Here is a 23,255-nt window from a genome sequence, read left to right as displayed (position 1 = left end):
AAATCCTAAGTCTTGGTTTCTCTCTCAGAGAAAGATGTCAAACCCTGACAAGTAGTTACAGTGTCTTGAAGAAGCTAAGTGTAAACCAGAAACAACCTGCTTTGCCCATGACCCAAATCCAGTGCTCGCTGTTTGGCTTCTAATAAGACACACCTTTAAGTCATAGCCTAATATTTTAAAATCCCTAAAATACAAGTTATGGGGAGGGGTTAGCTCAGTGGAAGAGCCTTGACTAGCAAGGCTCTGCGTTTCATCTTCAGCCACATAAAAATAAAAAATAGATATTTAAGATAACTGAGCTTATCTGGGCTTGGTGGCACATTCCTTCAATCCGAGCAGAGCTCTGTGAGCACCATGCCAACTTGGTCTACATAACCAGGCCCAGGCCAGCCAGGGTTATTTAGCGAGACCCTGTCTAAAACAAAACAAAAATTGGCTTTGTTAGCCAGACTTGGGGCTGCACACCTTGAATCCCAGCACTTGGGAGGTAGAGGTGGGCAAATCACTGTGAGTTAGTTCAAGGCCAGCCTTATCTATATAGTGAGTTCCGGGCTAGACCCTGGCTCAAAATTGATGGGGAGGAGAAAGGAGATGTTTTTCAGAAAGACTGTAAAGCAGTGCTTAAATGCAAAAAGAGAAGGTAGAGTTTAAGGGAAATGTGGGCCAGGGCAGTAACCAAAATGTAAGAAATGACAATTTTTCACAATTTTTTCTCAACATATTACATCGAGACTTCTTTCTTTCTCCTGTTCAATACTAGTTGTATGGATCTTTGACACACACAGCATTTGTGCCACGAAAACGTCACCAGCCTAGAGACATAATAAGAATTAAAGGTCCCTTTGAAGGCGGGAGATCCCTTTTCTAGATTTTCTATTTCACCATCAACAAACAGCTGCAAGCGCCTCATAATCTCCAGGTACTAAAGAGAGGGAAATACAGATTTTAACAAGCCCCCCTTTCCCCTTTGGTGCCACACTGTACCCCCCAAATCTGTTTGGTTCAAGATTTATAAAACTTGTAATTTTCTTTATTTTCCAACTTCGCAGATCGGGAGTGGGGCCGGCACTTCCACATTGCTCCGCGTCACTCCTTTCTGGAGAGATCTCAAATCCATCGAACATTCATATCAACCTGCACCGTTCAAACGGAAACTACAAAATATCACTGAAAGAACTCACATGTGAGGAGCAGAGCCGTTTTACTCCCTTGATGTTGCGATCTGAGCAGAAGTCTTCACATTGGGTTGCTTAATAATGAATGAATCCATCAAGTTTCCCCTTGTGTTCCCTAAGCTTGGGAGGAGAAGCTCACACTTCTCCATGCTTCCCCGACTCATCCCTCACTTTCTCCCATGGAGTTTTGTGCTATATACTCCAACCTTGTCTGGTCATTGTTGAAAATGATTTACACGCTCCCCCCACTTTCTTCTTTTTGCTGAGGCCTTCAATCTGCTATATCTTAAACCAACAGAAGGAGAAGGGGTGAGATCTCAACCTTTGAAACCTCTCCATACTTGCTGAGTAGGGTGATCAAGGGGCAGACGGGGAAGGGAGACTGTTGGCTGGACTTTACCCTCTCTGGGAGAGCTGTTCCAGATAGCTTAGCCAACCCCACTTCCAAAGGGGTCCAACGTATTATTTTCTTGAAAGATCTAACGGGTTTAGAGCATTTTCCAAAAAAAGCGAAACCGATTTTGTGTAGTTAGTGGTCAGGAATTGCGTTTGTCTCATTTAGACAGAATCTCACTTTGTAGCCCAGGCTAGCCTTAAACTCAGAGAGCTCTGCCTGCCTCTGCATCCCAAGTGCTCAGATGAAAGATGTGTGCCACTAGGCCCTTTGGAATTTTATTTTTTAGACTTATTTTTAAATCAAATCACTTTGTACAGTATGTGAAAAAAAAACCTAGTTTTTCAGCATGGTATATAATATTGTTTCATGGTTTGTTTTTTTTTTTTTCCCCAAAGTACTTTACAGTTAGAAGTAGACACGGTTCATGAGGTGAAGCAACAGTCTTGAATCAAGTTCTTCAGGGAAGTGGGCGTGCAATGCCAATAAACTTAACAGTTACCATTCTTAGCATCAACAAATCTGCTTCCTGATCAGTGAAGGGCTCACAGTCCCGAAGTTCAAAGATTTTGTGATAAAATATTAGGGGTCATGGGTCAGGTCAGAATCCTCCTTACTCTGCTTCAGACGAATGTTGCAACTACCCCATATTCTTAATAATTTTATTTAACTTTCTTGTCAGTCCCTAAGAGAAACTCTTCAGCCTAACTAAAAAGTCCTTCCACATTGTCCCCTACCAAAACCTTCTCCTACTTCAGGAAACAGCTTGATGACGATATCCCGGCAGCTTTCTCGACCTTGTCCTCAAATGATCCACACCTAAACATTTTAGTACACTGGTCAGTGTATTTCTGAAGGCATCAAAAGCCTGCAGAACTGTGTGCCCTTACAGAGCACACAAATGCTGTGCGACCTGAGATGCAGCCTTGGCTTGTGTCTTCCCCCTGCGGCCGACCCTTCCCTTGTTTCCACTAAGAAAACAAGAAAGAAAGAAAGAAATGTTTTAAGGCCTTTTCTCCGTGATCTTTGGGGGTAGAGGGTACTAATAATTAAATAGAAGGGGAGGGAGGAGATGCGGCTGAGGATGGCGAGGAACGGAGGAGGTGGGGGCGGAGCCTCGGTCCGCAAATAAACGCCGCAGCCGAAAGGGAAGCACATTCGCGAGCGCAGCAGCCACCCTGCCCTCACAGATGGAACGATCTGCGGCGTGAGCACGGAGCTCGGAGCGGACAAGGGCGAGAAGGGGCGACCGCAGCAGGTGGAAACCTGATCGCGAGCCGGCGAGCGAGAAGAAAGTACCTGAGCACCGCTCCTCCTCCGCCCTCTCGGCTAACGAGAACTACTTTTACCCTCGTGGTAAAAGAGACTTAAGGGAAGGTGGAGGCGATCTGTTTCGTTAGGAGGGCTGCAGGGAAATTCTGACCAGAGCAAGCCGCCGCCCGGTACACCGAGCAGAGCCATCCTGGGCTTCTGAAGATAAACGCTTTCCGGAGAATTCCAGCTGGAGTCGCTGGTACAGTTCTATTTTTGTATTTAGATATATATGTTCTTTGCCTTCCATTTAAAAAGCACGGCCCTTGTTTGTTAGCAGTGACACGTGTGACTCTCGTTTGCTGTCACTTTTAGAGCCTAGGAGCGCTCGCTCTCCGTTTCTGAAAAGGGCGTTCTAATTGGAAACTTGTTTTTCCGCGTATCTCTGCATTTATACGCACGAGCGTTTAGAAAGAGACTGCTCTTTTTAGCTTTTGGTGGTCGGAACCCTACGGAGAAAGATGGAAAAGGGAACCCGACAGCGAAACAACACCGCGAAGAACCACCCGGACCGCGGATCTGACACCAGCCCTGAGGCCGAGGCTAGCTCGGGAGGGGGCGGAGTAGCCCTGAAGAAAGAGATCGGATTGGTCAGCGCCTGTGGTATCATTGTAGGTGAGTCCAGGTCCTTTGCGGGGCCCCCGGCACCACACCACCCCCTCCCCAGGGGTCCTCCGCGGGACTTTAACCCCACCAAAGCCCCTAAAGCAGCTTTGCTTTGTCTCTGACTTGTGTTGTCCACCTGCACCGGCCAAGTCAGAGCTCTGGAAGTGATGTCTGTCAGACATCGCTTCAACCAAGCCAGGCTGAGCCGCTCTCTCCTTAGAATAGAACAAACAGGAGTCAGGAACCATGCTGGCTCTGCGTACCAAGTATTCCCTGGGAATTTATTAGAAGTGTAACAAATTCTTTCCGGGTTGTCACTATGCAGTTCTGATCCGGGAGATCCTAATTCAGGCTGACACATGGATTTTTAACTAGCTTCTATGCAGCCACCCTCTGCAGGCTGCGAACCTGCTTTTGAAGCATATTTTGTTGCCTTATGTTATGAAGCATTGTGGTAATACCACAAAGAGCAAAACAGCAGTAGTAAAAACACTTCGTAATGATGGTTCTTTATAGGCTGGTCCATCCTATGTAGCATTTGTGAAATAGATGTGACAGCCAGGCTGTTCTTACTGTCTGGGATGAGGAAAATATGGAAGGGAGAACCAGCTGACTCGACTATGTTCTCTACACGGAGTTTTCAGTTTCTCTGGTTGCCTGTGTGTGGGGGTGTGTTTTAACACACACAGAAGACCCTGTGAGGTTTGTAGAGGGAACCCGGAGTGAGTGGATTGTGGAGTACAGGAGGAATTCATGGGTGAAATGTGTGCTCTGTCCTGGAAGCTCTCTAGGAGAGGAGCTGGGTGATCCAGAGAGTGCCAGTATAGGTCTTGCTTCCCAAGAGCACTTGTGTAGGGCTCAGGCTTCCAGAGACAACTCTCTCGTCTACAGAGGACACTCTTGTCTTTGTAAAGAAGCCCTGCAGGTGGGCGCTGGGCAGTGGCTCCTCACTACCTTCCCTCAAAAAGGGGGCTTTGGTCTGCTGCCTTCCGCTGAGGGCTTCTTCCCAGGGAAAGCACCACAAGACTCTCAGATGAGTCCCTATGTGCTCTCTCTCCTCTGGAGTTCCTTAGCGAAGGTGTACTGTTTCTTGCTGCCCATAAACTAGTTTCTGTCGATGTAACAGTGTTCTGTGAACAGCTCAGGGACGTTTGGCACCAGAGCCAGAGTGACACTGGAGAACATCCTTGAAGTCAAATAAAATCAGCACAGTGCTCAGATAATCCTCTCCACCTCTGCACCCTGACTTCAGTGGCCATGTTCTTTCCAATCCCCTTCCAGAATGGAAGGTTATCTATATACTCCAAATATTTACAGTTATAAAGAGACAATGTTGTGAGGGAACAAATCCTCAAAACAGGAGTCACGATCTGAAGCTCACATTATCTGGTCTTACTATATTTTTTAATTCAACGCAACCTGTAGAACACATGCCAATTTAAGATCTATAAATAGGCCAGAGTCTGTTATGTCTTTCATTAATTTGATGGATAGGCTTTGTATCCCCCACCCCACCTTGGGGAAGTATCTGACTCATACACATATATGCATACATACACACACATACTCACACACATGCTCTACATACATACATACACACTCACACCAAAAAAAATACACATATACACACACATAACACAAATACCTATATATACACAGACGCACATACTCATACATACACACACATACTCACACACATGCTCTACATACATACATACACACTCACACGTATATACTCATACATTCATACACATACACACTAACATACACACATACTGATACACACTCATACACACATACATACATACACCCTCACACATAACACACATACTTATATATACACATACACACATACTCACACATACACACTCAAACATACACACACACTCACACACACATACTCATACATACATATATACCTACATACACACTCACACATTTATACTCATACATGCATGCACATACACACTAACATACACACACTCAAACCTTTTTTTCCCATGGATGCCCACGCAGCCCACAATATATGTAGATTTTCATGGATAGAAGATATTCTCCTGTTTGTTTTTTTTTTTGTTTGTTTGTTTGTGTTTTTTTTTTTTCGGAGCTGGGGACTGAACGCAGGGTCTTGCGCTTGCTAGGCAAGCACTCTACCACTGAGCTAAATCCCCAACCCCGATATTCTCCTATATACTAAGGCTTTGGTTCTTTCAAAATATATTTATTTCAAGTCTATGAAGACATGGGGATGATCAGGTATAATAAGTACAGGTCCAGGGTCGATGCCACTACTGATCTGTCCACAGCCTCATGGGTGACGAGAGAGAGAAAGAACTCCTCGTGGTGACATCACAGTTCTGGCTGGATACTCTGGGTGATTTTAGGGAAATCAGGATATTTTTCCAGAGTGTTAGAATCATGTTACATTCACTTCAGCTGAGCTGAGAAAGACCTTCCTTCTTAAGAATGACATGGAGAGGGCTGGGGATTTAGCTCAGTGGTAGAGCGCTTACCTAGGAAGTGCAAGGCCCTGGGTTCGGTCCCCAGCTCCGAAAAAAAGAACCAAAAAAAAAAAAAAAGAATGACATGGAGAAAATCTACCCTCCCTCCTGCATGACCATTGAGAAGCCAATGTGAAGAGACGGTGCCCCGCCCTCTTCTGGGGGGTTTCTAAGTGGATGATGACAGCTCCATTTTTTTCAAGACCAAGGAAGGGCAAGGATCAGAGATTGTCCTTTCTATTCTCTGTGGAGTCCAGTGATCTGGGGCTCTGTATTAACACTGTAGAATAAAGGTAAGAAAAGCAATTTGAAAAGACACAGGAAGGGCTTGGGAGATGGTTCAGTAGTTAAGAACACTTGTTCTTCTTCCAGAGAACCCAGGTTTGGTTCCCAGCACCCACTGGTGGCTTACAACTGTCTATAACTCTAGCTCCTGGACATCTGACACCTGTTTCTGACACACACACACACACACACACACACACACACACACACACACCATAGACATCACGAATATAGGCAAAGCTTATACACATAAAAATAAATAAACCTAATAAATAAACCTAAAAATAAAACATAAATAAACCTAAAAAGACTTTAAGTCCATACTACCCTTGCAGAGGACTCAAGTTCCCCACCCCACCCCCGCACCCACAATGGGCATCTCACAACCACCTCTGAGCCCAGTTCCAAGGGATTCACCATCCTCTTCCGCACCCAAGGGTACGAGGCATTCGTGTAGTGGACATACATTATTCATGCAGTCATCCACATGAAATAAGTCTCGTTCTTTAGAAATGATCCAGTGAATCAGATTCTGTATGGGAAAGTAACATTTGCCCCGGTTCTATGTGTTTCATTCTCTGCTGGTTTAAAGGAATAAGTTAAAATGTTTCATATAAGCTCATAAAAGTTTATCCACACTGTCCTAGATGCTTAGAAGTAACAAACGGATGGCAACTATTACGGGAATGTAAGCTGGGCCAGTGAACTCACGCTCTAAAGTTATCTATGGCCCGATCGATCGGGACGCACGTGCATTAAACAGGGACCACTAACTATTAACAAAGTGGTTTGTTTGGCAGCAGCTGGGATAAAGATAAAAGAACAGTGGGAGGCAGGAGAGGCCCTTTGGAGGATGTGGGGGAAGATGAGTACTGAAGATAATTCTTACAGATTTTGATAATTCTTAAGAATTTTGACACACTTGTTGTTTCCCTGAGCAACAGTTTTGACTTGGAGGTGCAGCTTGGTGGCAGACCATATGCTTAGCGTGTCCCCAGACTCTGGAGTCAGTTGGAAGAAGGTCAGAAGAAAGGGAGGGAGACAGATTTTATGTAACGGCTTAGCCTGTGATCCCAGTACTCGGGATGCTGAGGTAGAATCATTGAGAGTTTGAGACACAGCTACAAAGTGAGGGCCAGAGAGCAGAGGAGAGGACAAACTCGTCCTACACATCTCTGAGTCCTCAGGACAGCAGGGTGACTAGAATGGAACCGTCACTCCTGTGGTTGTTGACAATTGACTCAGGTAAAGGAAAGGAAACACCAGGGCTGCCTCAGTGGTAGAGCATTTGCCCAGTGTACACAGGGCCCTGGCTTCACTATGGAGTTTCCCCAACCCAAATCACTTCTCTAAACCAGACCCGGTAGCAGGTGACAGCAGTCTCAGCTCTCCAGAGGTTAAGGCAAAAGCATCTTAAGTTTAAGGGTGGTCTAGCTACACATCGAGAGTCTGTCTCAAAAGAGCGAGGAATACGTACTTATTAAAGGACTGTTGGGAGCCTAGCTCGGGAAATTGTTACGCTATGGTTCATTGCAACAGCCTGGATAATTCTTATTTTTTTTTTTTTCAAATTTTCTTTTGTTGGTAGTGGTGATGGTCCTAGAGGCTCAGTAATGGCAAGGCACCTAACTTGAGCCACACACACCCCCTCCTCGTTTTAACAGTGCCCTGGCCCGAGCTGCCAGACTGTTGCCCTCAGGTATACAGCTGGTCAAGGAGCACTCTGGGAGGCAGATGAACTGTGAATGTAAACTCTCCCTAAACCCCAAAAGGTGTGAGAACAGAGAATGTCATTCGCCGCCGATGATACCAAAGTTCCCATTGATAGCTGCCATTATTAAAACAAATGTTCTGTGCCCGGCACTCATTATCTCTTTGTCCCTCACAGTAATCTCCATGTGCCTAGCACATATTATCTTTTTCCCTACAGATAAGGAAATGGAAGTTCTGAGGAATAAGCAATTTGCCAAAGGTCGGACAACAAAAAATTTAGGAGCTAAATCTTTAGCACTATTATCTACTCTATGTATCTACATGTTTCTCTCTCTCTCTCTCTCTCTCTCTCTCTCTGTGTGTGTGTGTGTGTGTGTGTGTGTGTGTGTGTGTGTCTACTACTCATGTGCAGGTTGGGAACAACTTGGGGAAGTCAGTTCTCTCATTCCACTCTGAGTCCTAGAGATGGAACTCAGGTCATCAGGTTTGATGACAAACACCAGACCCCGACAGATACACCTCACCGTCCCTATTTCTATGTGTTACATAGTAAATGGGCATTTCCTTGAAAATCTCAGCAGTAGTCCTTATTTTTCCAGATGAAGCAATCATTCCTGTGTGTTTCTAATGAGGAAGGTTCTAGTGTGAGGGGAGCTGGGTGGCATCTGAGGTTGGATGGACGGGTGTGTGTGTGTGTGTGTGTGTGTGTGTGTGTGTGTGTGGTGTGAGTGTGGCACCGGTGTGTCACAGTAACACTGAGGGCACTCGGTCTGAGGGGGTAATACAGGCCTTGTTCTCATTAACCCCTTGGTAAACCAGACCGTTCTAGCCCTGTGAGAGACAGGTCTACAGAGTTTCTGTATGTCTAAGCAGCTTTATACCAGTATTCAGGCACTTAGCTGGAAACACCGGAAGTTAGGCTTAGAATCAAAGAGGCCAGCAACAGAACCTCAAGGAAAGTGCATTTGTGATGTTTTCAGTGCGCAGTGTGTTCCTCAGGGAGATTCGCAGCTCAGCAACACTGGATTCAGTCTGCATCACTGGTTCAACAGACTCTTTTTCTTTTTTAAAAAACCAGGTTTTTCTTCTTTTCTTTAGCCACAGGTTCTTATGATGTAGCCGAGACTGTCTTTAAATTTGCCATACAGCCCAGGCTGATCAAACTCAAACAATCCTTCCTCCATAGCCTCCCACGCTCTGGGCTTATAGGCACGCCACCATAACCAGCTGCTTGCTTGTGTTTGGTGGTTGTGGGAAGGTCGTTTTGTATTGACTGGTTGGTTGTTTTTTTTAAATATGTTTTTATTATGTATGTCTGTGTGTGGGCATGAGCATGTGAGGACCAATGCCTGCTGAACCAGAAGAGGGCATCAGACACCCCCCTCCCCCCAGAGCTGGAATCACAGGCAGTTCTGGGCCACCCAACTGTGTAGCCCAGGCTGGCCTCAAACTAGTGGCAGCCCTCCTTTTTCAGCCTCCAAGTGCTGGGACTGCAGTTGCAAAGCACACATCTAGGTTTGTTTTCTTGTTTTGGGGGACAGGATCTTGTTATGTAGTGCAGCCTGGCCTTAGAGTTCCATTTCCTTTCTCAGCCCACGAAAGGCTGGGGTGAACGTTATATGCCACCACATCCAGCTAGAACAAAACGGTATTGCTTGAGCCCTTACTGAATGCCAGTTCCTATACTGTAAGGCCTCTGGTGGTATTATCTTATTTAACCTGTCAGCAATCTTATGGACGTAGCTATAATATAGCTATTTTAAGTATGGGAAAAATCAAGTCATGGAGCTAGTGGCTGATTTACTGAGGCCCATATAGCTGGTAACTGAATGAACTAAGACCAGAGCCATTTCTAATAGCAATATAGAGAGAGGCCAGGAGAGCTGGTCCCTTCCTGTCAAGTGGTAATGGAGTGGGTCCTGGAGGAGGGTGCCACTAGAAATGGGATCTGGAGACACCGTGAGTGTGTAACTTTGCAAGCCTTTGCCAACTGAGATCACTCACACCTGTGATCTCAGTTCTTGGAAGGGCAGACCAAGAGGATCCCAAATTTAAGGCCTGTCTAAACCACATCCATGAAACTGGACAGGTGTGAGCATGTTTGTGAGTGTGTGTGTGTGAGTGTGTGTGTGTGTGTGTACACGTGTACATGCACACGCATACTTGCTGACTGGGGGGAGGGGTGCACTGGCCTGGTATGTGTGTGTCCAGCACAATTTCAGGTCCAAAGATTTCAGACCATTTTGAACTACACGTCTTTAGAAGATTTTACGTTTTAGCCTCTAATATCACGCACGGATTGTCTGATCCCAGAACCATTTGTTGAATGTTGCCCAGAGCGAGCGAGTCTGAAAATTTGTTCTCGAGTTCGTGTTCCACTTTTAAAAAAGCCATGGGAATATTAGGAGCTGGTTCATTCAGGATGAAAATATATTGAAACTCCCATTGTTTTCCAAGGGAATCTGGGACAGAAGCCAGAAGATTAAAACCATTTCAAAACAAACACATCTTAGTGAGGGGGAAAGGTATAGCCAGCAATGAAATAATAAGGATCTGTATCATTCGGTGCGTGCTTACTGCTTCTCGTGTACAGAGTGCCTGGTAGGAACTTCATGCAGTCTGCACAACCAGTACCAGTGGAGAAGTAAAAGTTTCAAGTAGGTAAATGACCAGCGGACAGCAGAGATCCCTTCCCACCTGAGTCCTTGAGCACTGCACACAAGCTCCCCAGCGTGGAGTACAAGGTGGCTGGACCAGGCATCCTGTCGAAAGCTTCCTGCCTCCAGGAACCAGAGATTTCAAGGGCAATTTGTTTGAACTTGCAACTATATGACTCAAATGTGTTCTCTCAAAGGGCAAAGCTATGTAGAATGAGTGACCAGCAGGAAATACTTAGTCTAGGGGGAAAAAAAATCAGTTCCCAGCAGAAACTTTAAGAAGTACCTAAGTCAGATTGATGGCACACACTTGCAATGCCAGCTCTTGGGAGGTGGAAGCAGGAGGATTGCTGCACTCCAAAGCCAGCCTGGTTCACAGCTAGAGTAAATTTCAGAGCTGTCAGGACTATTTAGCAAGACCCTGTGTCTATTTTAAAAAAAGAAAAATCTAAGAAACAGACCCCAGAGCCCGTTTCATTTCAGCATTAGTGACATAGCAGAAACAAAACAGAACAGAATAAAACAAAAACAAAAAACAAACACGCAAACCCCTGCTGTGAGCAGAGCAAATGGCCGCTTCAGAGAGGTGCACCACACGCAGACCTGCTCAGAGTTAAGTTATGCAGTTTATTGAAGTGGAGTAGAGGTGTGGGGTTTAGGATTGGGCCCCTCCAGTTGCCAGGCTACCGAGGGAGAGAGAGAGCTAAGCCAGGAGTCTGCTCCCAACTCAACCAAAAAAAAAAAAAGAAAAAAAAAGAAAAAGAAAAAAAAAACCTTCAGGAATTTCTGTTGTTGTTTTTCATGTTTTCTTGTTGTTACTGAGGGATGACGGGCAAGATCTCAAAATGCAGCCAGGAGCAAGCTGTTCCAGGAAGAGATTCTGATCTACAGAAAACAAGGACCATTCGGGAGCTCCGGGCGGGAGATGGGAGGTCGGGGGATGGGGGGGTCTCAGAAACTGCTCTCCTCTGAATCCCCACCCCCAATTCCAGGGCTTGAACCCAGGACCTGCTCTGCCTTAGGCAACGCTCTCCCTGTGAGCTGTATCCACTGTCTCCCTTCCCTAATTTTTAATTCCCTGCTGAGCATATGGACCAAGAAGAGACAGACCCTACTGGCCTCCCAGAACATGCCAACTGGGATCCCACCCCATCTCCCCTGACACCTGGGAATGGCAACACGGAGGCCGTAGAGTAGGGTTATTAGACATGGACGGGGGCTGCTCCGTGTTTTAACGGGGATTGAACATATTAGGCCTTGTGCTGAGCACGGGCGAATTTCATTTCTAAGAAGCAAAATAATCCCACAAGTCTATTCTGAGCCGTGCTATTTATAGAATGAATGAAGTTCAAGCTGAAAAGCTTTATCGATCATCTCATCCCTCATCCTTTGTCACGCTCGCGGGTTCTGCCATTGGCTTGCTTTAAATATCCTCGGCATCAGCAGTGACGTCACTGCTGGGGAAAAGGTTTCACGGTGCGCCTGAAGATGTACCGGAGCCCAGGCTGAGCCGCGCATTAGTCAAGCCACTGCTGCAGTTCTCACGAGCGTTTCTCATCCGTGTGTCTCAAAGGACACTTGCTTGCACGTGGATGGAAGGCATAAACACTTCAGCTGCTCCATTAGAGTGCAGCTCCAGGGGTACGGTTAGCAAGAAGTAACACAGGAACCTCGGACTGCTTTAAGTAGGCATTTAGGAGCGGGTGTGGCAAAACATGCTTGTAATCCTAGCACTTGGGAGGCTGGGCAGCAAGATCGCCACAAGTGTGAGGCCAGCCTGGATTATACTTAGCAAGATCCTGTCTCAAACGCCCTGGGAATAAAAGACTTGTAGAGATCAAAGCATTTTAGAGATACGGCAGGAAAGGGCCGGTTTATAGTCTTGAGTTTGCAAAATGCTCTCATACATGATTGCGTGCGTGCGTGCGTGCGTGTGTGTGTGTGTGTGTGTTTTGTGCGTGTGTGATTCCATGTGGACATGATACGCATCCGTGAATGTGACCGTGGGCATGTGTACTAGTGTGGCGGTCAGAGGACATCAATCCTTGCTTTTTATCTTCCATGAGACCATCTCTCTGTTGTTTACCACTGCGTTTACTAGGCTGGCTGGCCCTTCAGACTTCTGGGGACTTTCTTCTCTCTTTCACCTTCCTGCTCAGGCAAAAGCACCCAGATTTCTGCAGATATGTGGCATTACAGAGGTTCAGTGGATTCGAACCCAGGTCTTCATGATTTTGTGGCAAGTGTTTTACTCACCAAGCCATCCCTTCCACCCCTCATGCATAATCTTTTTTCATGCCTAGGTGGTGGGGCCACGAAACAAGGCCTGGTATATTCCTGGTCTAAGGCTGGCATTGTAGAGAACCCTTGGAGAGCGCTTTACATACCAATGCTCTCTGGTCCCCTCAGCGGAAGGTTTTCCTCTCCCTTTGGGCTCATCTTCTGCCACCTCGCTTTAGCTCTCACTCCCAAGCCCATGCCCCATTCACTGACGCTGGTTCAGAGATGTAGGTTTCACTAGTACAGTGACAAGAAGTGCTGACCTGTTCCACTAAGGCCTGAGCTGCTTAGCAACCAGCCTGTTGCCTTTCTGTTCTCTTCCTGGATTGGAATGACTCCCACAGAGGCATGGGTGTCGGCTTCTTTTTCTTCATGAAGCTTCTCTTTTGATTTGCTTCTTCTTCCCTTTTCTTTTTGAAAGCAATTTTTGAAAGCTTTATGTGTCTGTTGCTTACGTGGTGCTGAGACTTTGGGACCTGGGTCCTTTGCAAGAACTGGTGCTGGTAACCACTGAGTCATCTCGCCAGCCCCACGCTTCTGGATTTTTTTTTTCTTTTTTTAGTCTCATTCTCTTTACGCTATGAAAAGTGGCCTGGAACTTGAGTTCCTCCTGCCTCAGCATTTCCTGGAGAGCCGTACATTCTAATATATCACGTTACATAGTATCATAACCACAGTAACATGACGTCTGTCCAGACTGATGTGGTCAGCTCTGCCTGCTTTCACCTGAGTGTCTACCTTCAATCCTTTTTGTTTTGAGACAGGGTTTTACTATGTGGTCATGGCTAGCCTGGAACTCATTGTGTTGACTAGCTAGCCTCAAACTCATAGAGGTCCATCCCTGCTTTTGCTTCCCCAGTGCTGAGACTAGAAGTTGAATCTCACTTTCATATTTCCAGAGTTTTAGCATGTCATATGAGCTTGGTGTGCAGGCTGACTAATAACAGTCAGTCCAAAAAAAAAAAATCAACTGGAAATTGAGAACTCTGTGGTAGAGCCCTTGCCCAACCAACATGCATAAGGCCCTAGATTTGGCCTCCACCCCCGGGGAAGAAATTACTTGCTTCTACTGATGTGTGGTGGTTAAAGTAGCAGGCCTGCTGACACACATTCCTGTGATACTAGGTGTGTTAAGAAGTGGAGACAGAGGGGTTGGGGATTTAGCTCAGTGGTAGAGCGCTTGCCTAGCAAGCACAAGGCCCTGGGTTCGGTCCCCAGCTCCGAAAAAAAGAAAAGGAAAAAAAAAAAAAGAAGTGGAGACAGGCCAGGCATGGTGGCACACACATTCGATCCTAGCACTTGGGAGTCAGAGACAGGTGGATCTCTGTGAGTTTGAGGCCAGCTTGGTCTACAGCCAGGGCTACATACTGAGGACCCTGTCTCAAAGCAAACAAACAAGAAGAAGTGGAGACAGGAGGTGAGAACCTAAGGCCATCCTTGGCCACAAATTGAGTTCAAGGCCTTAGTTACATAAGACTCTGTCTCCAAAAAAAAAAAAAAAAAAAAAAAAAAATCGTTAGGATAAGGCTAGCAAGATTCCCTAATGGGTGAAGACACAGACCCCTGAGTCTGACAACCTGAGCTCAGTTCCCAGAACACATATTGGAAGAAAAGAACCAACCTCTGAAATTTGTCCTCTGATCTCCAAATGTCGCCATAGAAAACACGCAACTATATAGATATGCACAGAGGAAAAGGCAAACAAATACTTAAACCCTTGCAGTAATGTTTTGTTATATTTTTACTCTCAGTTTTTAATTTAAAGATTAGTTATTACCATAGATAATACATTCTTGTGCTTCTCTAAGTTAAACAAAACCCAGCTTTGGATCTGAAAGGGACATTTGGGATTAGCCAGACCTTGAAGTTTCAAGGAAGAAGAGAGTTTTTCAGCCTTGATGTTATTGCTCTTGGGCCAGATCCTTCTTTGTTAGGGGAGCTTGTTTGGTCACTGTTGGATCCTTGACAGTATCCTTGGCCTTGATCCCCTAAGTCCCAGGGGTACCCTCACTCCAGTGTGAAGACTAGAAGCGTTTCCAGGCATTACCAGTTGTCCCCTGGAGGTAGGAGCAAAGTTGTTCTCTGGTTGAAACCCACCAAGGAAGGTAGAGGACTGGAAGTAGTGTGTGGGTCAGGAGCCAGTCAGGGCTCAGCTCTGTAGCCCCTGAGGCCACAAGGCTTGTCTTTCAGTGACTGGTGGGTGGTGATTCGCTCCATCTATTTCACTAGAGGACCATGTATGAACAAGTACTTCCCAATTACCTTTCAAAGCAGGCATGTGGAGAGTGGGCGATCAATAAATACTTCTCGAGATGCAATTACCTGCTGCTCCCCCCCCCCCCCCCGCAGCATCTAAAATGTATACCTAGACTAGACAAGCAGACAAATGAATCAGAAGATGCCTCACGGTCTTGGCTGTACAGTGCTGTTTGGTAGCCAAGCCTCCAAAGCCAGTCTGCTGCATTCATCTCTGGCTGCACTTTCCTGCTGCAAAAGCTAGTAATTAAAATTTTTTTAGCATTTCATGCATTATAGAGTATCTTACATAGGTGTGAGCTGCCTTGATCCCCACAGCAAAGTAGGTGGGGTAAGAGCCATTGCTCCCATTGTGAACATGAAGGAAATGAGTCTCAGAAAAACTGGAGTCTCGTGGCTCATGAGTGGTGAGGACCCTGGCTCCTCTGAGTCTAGTGTTCATTGTAGTAAGGAATCCGGCACGTCGGAGTCATGTGGCACCATCTGCATCTCTAATCTGCAGGATATGCAACCAAACAGGAGATGTATCGGCCTCTTAGCCTCCTCCCACCTCCAGAGAAGCTGTTTGTACAGTCCTGGTGGGAAAGTGTACAGAAGAAGGTACCTGGGGTGCTCAGGGTTTGGGTGTAAGGATCAAAGCCTGACCCCAGGCTCCTGCTTCCACACCATTCCTCGGGTCTGAAGGCGTTGATGTTCTCCTACCCACCCATTGGAGAAGTACAAATCACATTCACTTCAGTCTTCTCTGCCCATCAGGGCATCGGCCTCAGCCTCTAATACCCAGCAGGAAGCTGTGACTAGACGAGAAGTCTTGCATGAGTAAGGAAAGCCAAGGTCTTTTGGATCTAAGTCTGCTGGGCATTACAAATCTGTGATTTTTCTCCCCTTAGGAAATTCTTTGAGGGCTACAGCATTCGAGTGTGAGCAAGCCTGAGTGTGAGTAATGCCGGAATAGGGGTCACGTGGATGAGGAAGTTAGTGATTATGTACAGCAAATGAGCGTTTTCTCCGTTCTGGCTGTTTGCCTATGAGGACTTGCCCACTGATACAACTTGGCCTCTTTTTTTAATGAAATGGTTTACATGGCTTTTCTCTGACAGAACAAGTTTTAGCTTTGCCTCATTGTCCAGGCATCCTTAAATCCAGCTTTCACTAGAGATCCAACGATGATTGCAATGTTAGCCAGTGTGGGTGGAAGCAGGGCGAAGACCCTGATCCCAGGCACCTTGGCACCAGCAGGCAGGCGTGCCTCACACACTTTTTTGTTTTGGCTTTGAGACAGGGTTTGCAGGGTTTCTCTGGGTAGCCCTGGCTGTTCCTAGACCCTAATTTATAGACCAGGCTAGCCTTGAACTCAGAGTTCCACCTTCCCCTTGCCTCCTCAGTGCTAGGATTGAAGGTGTGCACCACTAGGCCCAGCATGCACCACCTTCTTAAATGACCCTCCTGAGCAGTGGTTCTCAACTTGTGGGTTGGGATCTCCCTAGTGGTCCAATGACCCTTTCACAGTGGCCATTGGAAAATACAGATGTTTACATTATGATTCCTAATAGTAGCAAAATCATAGTTACGAAGTAGCAACAAAAATAATTTTATGGTTGGAGAGTCACCACTACAGGAACTGTGTTAAAGGGTGGCAGCATTAGGAAGGTTGAGAACCACTGCTCTAGACAACGGGTCTAAGAGTAAAACCAGGGGGGAAAATATCACCAGAGATGTCAACTTCTTTCCTCTATATTAAGAAAGACCCAATCAAGTTTGAAAGGCTCCTTCCTAGTTCTCCTGTTTCATGGCTTCCTTCGGACAATGTACACGTTTAAAGGCCCTGGAGTAGCAACGTTCGGTGTTGTTGCCAGAGGAGAAGGCTCGTGGAGTCTGGAGGACACCCAGGGCTTGGAGTCTGATAACTGGGTCCCTCCACCAGACCGAGCTGCTTACACAGCATGGGACTTTGACCCAGGCTCTTTGTCTCTCTGAGCCTCAGTTTTTCACAGAAGTAAATAAGAAAGATCATCCAGGGCAGACCAGACTATTAGCATCTTTCAGAAAGCAGTTCTGAGAATCAAGGTACTTAGCACGGTGTTTACATCACCACTGCAGATAGGACTGCCCCAAGGAGAGGATGTTGAGCGTGCCCTCCAGCTTATGGAAGGACGGAGCGCGTAGGGAGGGAAAGTCTTTTATTTGCACAACAGTCTTGAAGCAGGGGTGCAGGACTCCAATCCAGATACTGCTAAGTCAGCTATGATACCCTTGGGAGTCTCGGTTTCTTCAACGGTAAAATGGGGATAATGATTCCTCCCTTGTTTCCTCCAAGGAATAATTGGGCCACAGACCCCCTCAAAGATCAGCTAGCACTGTATACCTCATCCCCCAGGGAACCCTATGATGTGTGTACTCTGACAGTGTCCCAAAAGTGGCCAAAGCACTCATGTAGAGCATGGTCCTTACCACTGTCTGTTTGCCCAGAACCCGTAGAGGAACTTTGACTCTACGTCCCTGAGGGGCGGGGCTTCTAACAGGGCATTCCACCTTCCTACTGAAACCGCCTTTCCGCATCCATTTTCACTACCTTAAGACCAAATGTCAGCCCTTGTTTTTGTCCTGGTTTTGACTTTCTCTAACCCTGGAGCTGGTTTCATAGGCCCTGTGCCATTACTCTCTTCTTGGATAGCCTCTTAGTCACTCTTTTGATAATTCCCAGATAGGCAAGGAATTTACTCAGTGCTCGAATTTCCCAGGGCTTCCTGTCTTCCAGGGAACAGCAACGTATTCAGTTTGAGCCAGCGACCGGTGGTTGTTTTGTTTTGTTTTGTTTTGGAATACAGTTGAACACTGGTTGAGACCAAAAACCAGTCTCAGATTCAACCAGTCTCAGACTCAAGACAGTTCTCCTGCCTTGGCCTACTGAGTGCTGGGATTGTAACTGTGAGCCACACAGACCAGCTTGAATGGTCATGTGACCACATCCTAGGGCCTAGGATACCATGTGACAGTCTTTTAGTCTCCATAAAAGAGCAGATCACAGAGGGTTTATGCAGACAAAGATGTCTTCTCCTGTGAAAGGACTTCACATATACTGAAGGAAGAGAAAGAAAGAAATGCCCACCAGAGCGGAGCCCTTTTATCTGCTTCTCCACCTGATGTTTACATTTGAGTTTGATGTGGGGGAGCTATTTCTCTCCTTGATTTTATTTCTGTATGTATCTTTGAAGGAAAATGTGTTTGAAAGAAGAATGGGGAGAATGTGTGTACATGTGCGAGTGTGCGCACACATGTGTGTATACATATATGTGGGTGTATACATATATGTATATGCATATATACATATGTGTATAGCTATGTGCATATACATGTGTGTATACATATATGTGTGTATATATACATGTGTGTATACGTGTGTGTGTATATACCTTTGTGTATACATGTGTGTATGTGTGTATACATGTGTGTATGTGTATACATGTGTGTATGTGTGTATACGTGTGTGTGTGTGTGTGTGTGTGTGTGTGTGTGTGTGCATCCATTCTGCCTCTCAGCATCCTGAATACTTCACATTGCATTTTGTTTTCTTTTTTTCGGAGCTGGGGACTGAACCCAGTGCCTTGTGCTCGCTAGGCAAACGCTCTACCGCTGAGCTAAATCCCCAACCCCAACATTGCATTTTTTTAGTTTGAAAGCTAATGGCAAATTTTACATGTGAGAGGAATAGAGAGTTACAATGTGAATTATTTTCTTCCCCTTTACTTCATAACTGTATGCCTGGCCCTGGATTACAAATTAGACTTTGGGACCAGGCATCGTGTTACAAACCTGGGCTCTAAGCACTCAGAAAGCAGAGATGGTTGGACTGATGCAAGTTCAAGGAACAGCCTAGTCTGCTGATCTGTATATCAATTTTAGGGTAGTTAACTAAACATTGTTCAACCTCACCTTTAATTTTTTTTAATTCAAAAAATTGAAAATAAAACAAACAGTTGAATTTTGGCTTGGAAATGAATGTTTTAGAACTGGATTGAAATGGAGTTCTGGCTGAATTTGGGAAGGAGAACATAGACCTTTATACTTTGGAAAGGTGTTTTTTTTAATATCTATTTTGTTATCTAGTGTGAATTAGTGTTTCGCCTGCATGTGCACATGTGCATCACGTGTGTGCCTAGTGCCCTCAAAGATGAGAAGAGGGCTTCAGATTCCCTGGGACTGGAGTTTCAGATCTTTGCAAGCTCCACATAAGTGCTAGCAATTGAACCACCGTCTTCTGCAAGAGCAATAAATGCTCTTAGCATTGACCTAACTCTCCAGCCCAGACTTAACACTTCTTACCTCACTAATTCCACACCACTCAAGAAAGGTGGGTTCCTGGAAGGTTGTCAAGCCTGTGGGCTGAGGCAAGCTCTCTGGTTTTTGCCTTCTCACCTAGATCTGGCTAGTTTCCGCTTCTTCCCTCAGGCACTGAGTGGAGAGCTGGGAAGAGCAGGAGCCAGCCCTCAGAGCACCTGTGGACCTCCTTTCCACCCTCAGTATAGAAAAAATGAAGCCATTAGGAAGATGTGTGTCAGGGGCTGTCCCTCCTCTCCTCCTGCTACATCCAATGCACATGACCCAGGAGCCCCCTTTCTGTGATGGCTGTTGGCCTTTCTCTGAGAGAACTCCAACCCCTGAGCATGCAGAAATGGATTAGTGGAAAGAACGCCAGATTAAGCATCAGGAGACAGCTTTCAAGATCCAATTTTACCCATCAGTAGCTGAGGAATTTAGAGAAAGCCACTTAACCCCAGTCTCTTGGTCAGTAAAGTGGAGAGAGGAATCCCATTCTTCTCTCTTCTCCCTGAATTCTACAAGGTGATTCTGAGGGTCATATGACACCACCGAGAGGGAGGCCTGGGGAACAGAGCGCTGAGGCTTTGCACGTAATGTACTCTCGTAAGCTATGTCTAGACAACTGACCGTTTTATAGATCTGTTTCATGTTCTCCAACAAGGGTGGGGCTGTTGTGTCCACGTAGAAACCAGCTTCCAGGACTGTTGTTTCCGTTCATAAGTGTTTTCTTTTCTCTTAAGTCAGGGACTCACCATATAGCCCAGGTTAGCCTGGAGTTCCTGATCCTCCTGCCTCAGCTTCCCATGTGTTGGGATTCCAAGTATATGTCACACCATACCCAGCCCATAGTCCTAAGTCATCATGGTGTATGACCACAATCTGTCCACAAGAATTTGCCCTTTGGCTCCTTTTTGAAGTGTTCTAGTTGACAGGTTGGGTCTGGAAATTTGAGCACATTTCCAGTCCTATCTTTTTAACCAATTCTAAGAGCCTGTTTTCTTAGAACGTGCATACCCAGTCAGAGTGTCCTGAGATTCAGTATTTGCTCCAACGGTCACTACTACCTAGCCTCACATAATTCATTTGCTTCTCTGAGACTTCTTTTCCCCTGCTGATGCTATCTGACCCTATACAACTTCTCTAAGGCGTAAACTAGACTGGGACACTCCTTGTCAGCTCTCGGCCCTTCACCCTGCTCTGGGAAGAGTTATTACTGGACACACCTGCCTAGAGATCATGGAGTCATTTTAGAACCAGATCAGAGAAAAAACCCTAGTGAGAATCATGGCTGGACACACCCGCCATCTCAAAGGCTTTTAGGAACCAGACCAGAGATAAAATATAAATGCCAGCTGTCCTGACCTCACTGTGTCCTTGTGCCTCATGCAGGGAACATCATTGGCTCCGGAATCTTCGTCTCACCAAAGGGTGTGCTGGAGAACGCTGGCTCGGTGGGCCTTGCTCTCATTGTCTGGATCGTGACGGGTGTCATCACGGCTGTGGGAGCTCTCTGCTATGCTGAACTAGGTGTCACCATCCCTAAATCTGGAGGTGATTACTCCTATGTCAAGGACATCTTCGGAGGACTGGCTGGGTAAGCAAACATCTGGAGGCCTGAGTGGTCTAACATGGATATCAAACCTTGTGGATATGACACTGTGTCTGAAAGATGTACTGTGTTGTCCTTGTAGCTATCCTGGGAAGCACATGGCCCACGGACTGTAGGTTGATGCCACCGGTAAAGAAAAAGGAAAAGGAAAAATCTGGGACAGAAGGGTCAGATCCGAAGAGCCCAAGGACAGAAGTTTTGAGGGTCCAGTGCGTTGCTACTCATAGAATCAGTAGATGAAACCAGGTTACAATTCTTATCGCTACTTGAACTTGATAGACAAGATTCTATAGGCAAGGTGGATGACAACGGTGACCACAGAGTTCTAGGAAAAGCAGTCACAAAAAGCCCACTCCATGACACAGGAGAGTGACGCCCTAGAGAGGAAACATCCTTACTCTTACATTGCCAAGCATAATGGCCTCCTCCAGAGTCACCCTTAGGTTGTCTTGGCTTCCCTAACCCTGACTGAGGAAACCATCCATCACTAAAGAGCCAAGAGGTGTGCAAGGCACTTCTCCTGCAAATTCCTACTTGATACCTTACTGGCCATTGCATATGTAACCACGCCCTTCGTATGTTCTTACTACCAGAATTCTGGGGTTGCATATTTCATTTTTCCACCCTTGGATATAGAGGGCTAAAGTTGCAGAGGTTAAAGGAGAAAGGAGAGAACTTAAACCCCAGAACTTGTGTCATTAGGAGCTTGAAATGTATGTAGGTCTTTTCTGTGACACCATGCCGAGAGCATTACAAAGGGCTTTGGGGTAGGGCAAGCCTCTTCAGTATCTCTGAAAACAAAAGGGGAAATGCACCTTTAACCCACTGGTATTTGCTCCTTTGCTCACGACTCCCCCCCTATCTCTGCCCCTTGCCTGGATTTTCTGCTGATGCCTCTGGCTCGCTGCCATGCCAGGCAATGATTTTCCTGTTCTTCCTGCAGGTTCCTGCGGCTATGGATTGCTGTGCTGGTGATCTACCCCACCAACCAAGCTGTCATCGCCCTCACCTTCTCCAACTATGTGCTGCAGCCACTCTTCCCTACCTGCTTCCCCCCTGAGTCCGGCCTGCGACTCCTGGCTGCCATCTGCCTGTGTAAGTGATATCTGACCTTTATTTCAGCATCTTTCAGTCGTCCTGGCGACCTCATATCTTGGCTTTTGTCCCCACCCCACTCCCCACCTCCCTCTCTCTCTCTCTCTCTCTCTCTCTCTCTTTCTCTCTCTCTCTCTCCCTCTCACTGTGTCCCATTCCATATGAACATACTTTGGATGAGTGGATTCTCCATGCAGTTACCTAGTGTTGCCTAGAACGTATGGTGGCAGGGGGCTGGTGAAATGACTCAGCGGTTAAAAGCACCAACTGCTCTTCCAGGGGTCCTGAGTTCAATTCCCAGCAACTACAAGATGGTTTATAACCATCTGTAATTAGATGGGTTGGGGATTTAGCTCATTGGTAGAGCACTTGCCTAGCAAGCACAAGGCCCTGGGTTCGGTCCTCAGCTCTGGGGAAAGGAGGAGGGGGGGAAGGGGGGAAGAGGAGGAGGAATTTAGGAGACAAAGGTAAAAGGCTATTGGGCTAGAGACCGCCTAGGCTACATAGTAAAAACCTATCATCACATACAAACAATGTGTGTAAAGATCTCCTTGGAGACACAGCGGCTTTGGATCACTTTCACCTTTGCTATCTGATTTCTGATTCAAGCCTCCTGATGAATCCATGAGGTAAGCTGGGCCATTGTTATTCTTTCCTAAGATAGATCAGACCGATAGCCAAGGGCAAGTGACTTCCCCTAAGAGGCAGACTCCCGTTTGGAGTCCAGGGCTTCTGAGTCCTTGGCATCCCGGCACCGTGGTGCAGGCTTCTACAGCTGCTGAGGGGAAGACCCCCATAACGTCATGGCAAGCAGTTGTAAAAGCAGCTGAGAAATGGCCACCTTACACACATTTTAAACGGTGCCAGAGGAGAGTTTGTCCCTTGTCCATGGCCTGGGTGGGTAATATTTGCTTGGTTTTGGGTTTTTTGGGGGGGGTTGTTTTTTGGGGGTTTTTTGAGACAGGGTTTCTCTATATAGCCCTGGCTTTCCTAGAGATCAATATTTAGACCATGCTGGCCTCAAACTGACAAGAGACCTGCCTGCCTCTGCCT

The 23,255-nt window shown here is 46.3% G+C and overlaps 1 protein-coding gene across 1 annotated transcript in view; it reads left to right on the top strand.

The window, feature by feature from the left end:
• The first annotated feature begins 2,741 nt into the window (after window positions 1-2,741).
• Slc7a8 (solute carrier family 7 member 8) overlaps window positions 2,742-23,255 on the top strand; it is a 59,700-nt gene continuing 39,186 nt past the window's right edge. The window contains exons 1-3 of the mRNA NM_053442.1: window positions 2,742-3,495; window positions 20,888-21,092; window positions 22,051-22,202. Of these exons, the coding sequence (NP_445894.1) occupies window positions 3,342-3,495; window positions 20,888-21,092; window positions 22,051-22,202 (511 nt within the window). The 5' untranslated portion in view covers window positions 2,742-3,341. The remainder of the gene's footprint in view (window positions 3,496-20,887; window positions 21,093-22,050; window positions 22,203-23,255) is intronic.

The sequence above is a fragment of the Rattus norvegicus genome, chromosome 15 (assembly GCF_036323735.1).
Source record: "Rattus norvegicus strain BN/NHsdMcwi chromosome 15, GRCr8, whole genome shotgun sequence".
In the NCBI taxonomy this organism is placed as follows: Eukaryota; Metazoa; Chordata; class Mammalia; order Rodentia; family Muridae; genus Rattus; species Rattus norvegicus.
This window is presented reverse-complemented; position numbering and strand designations above follow the sequence as displayed.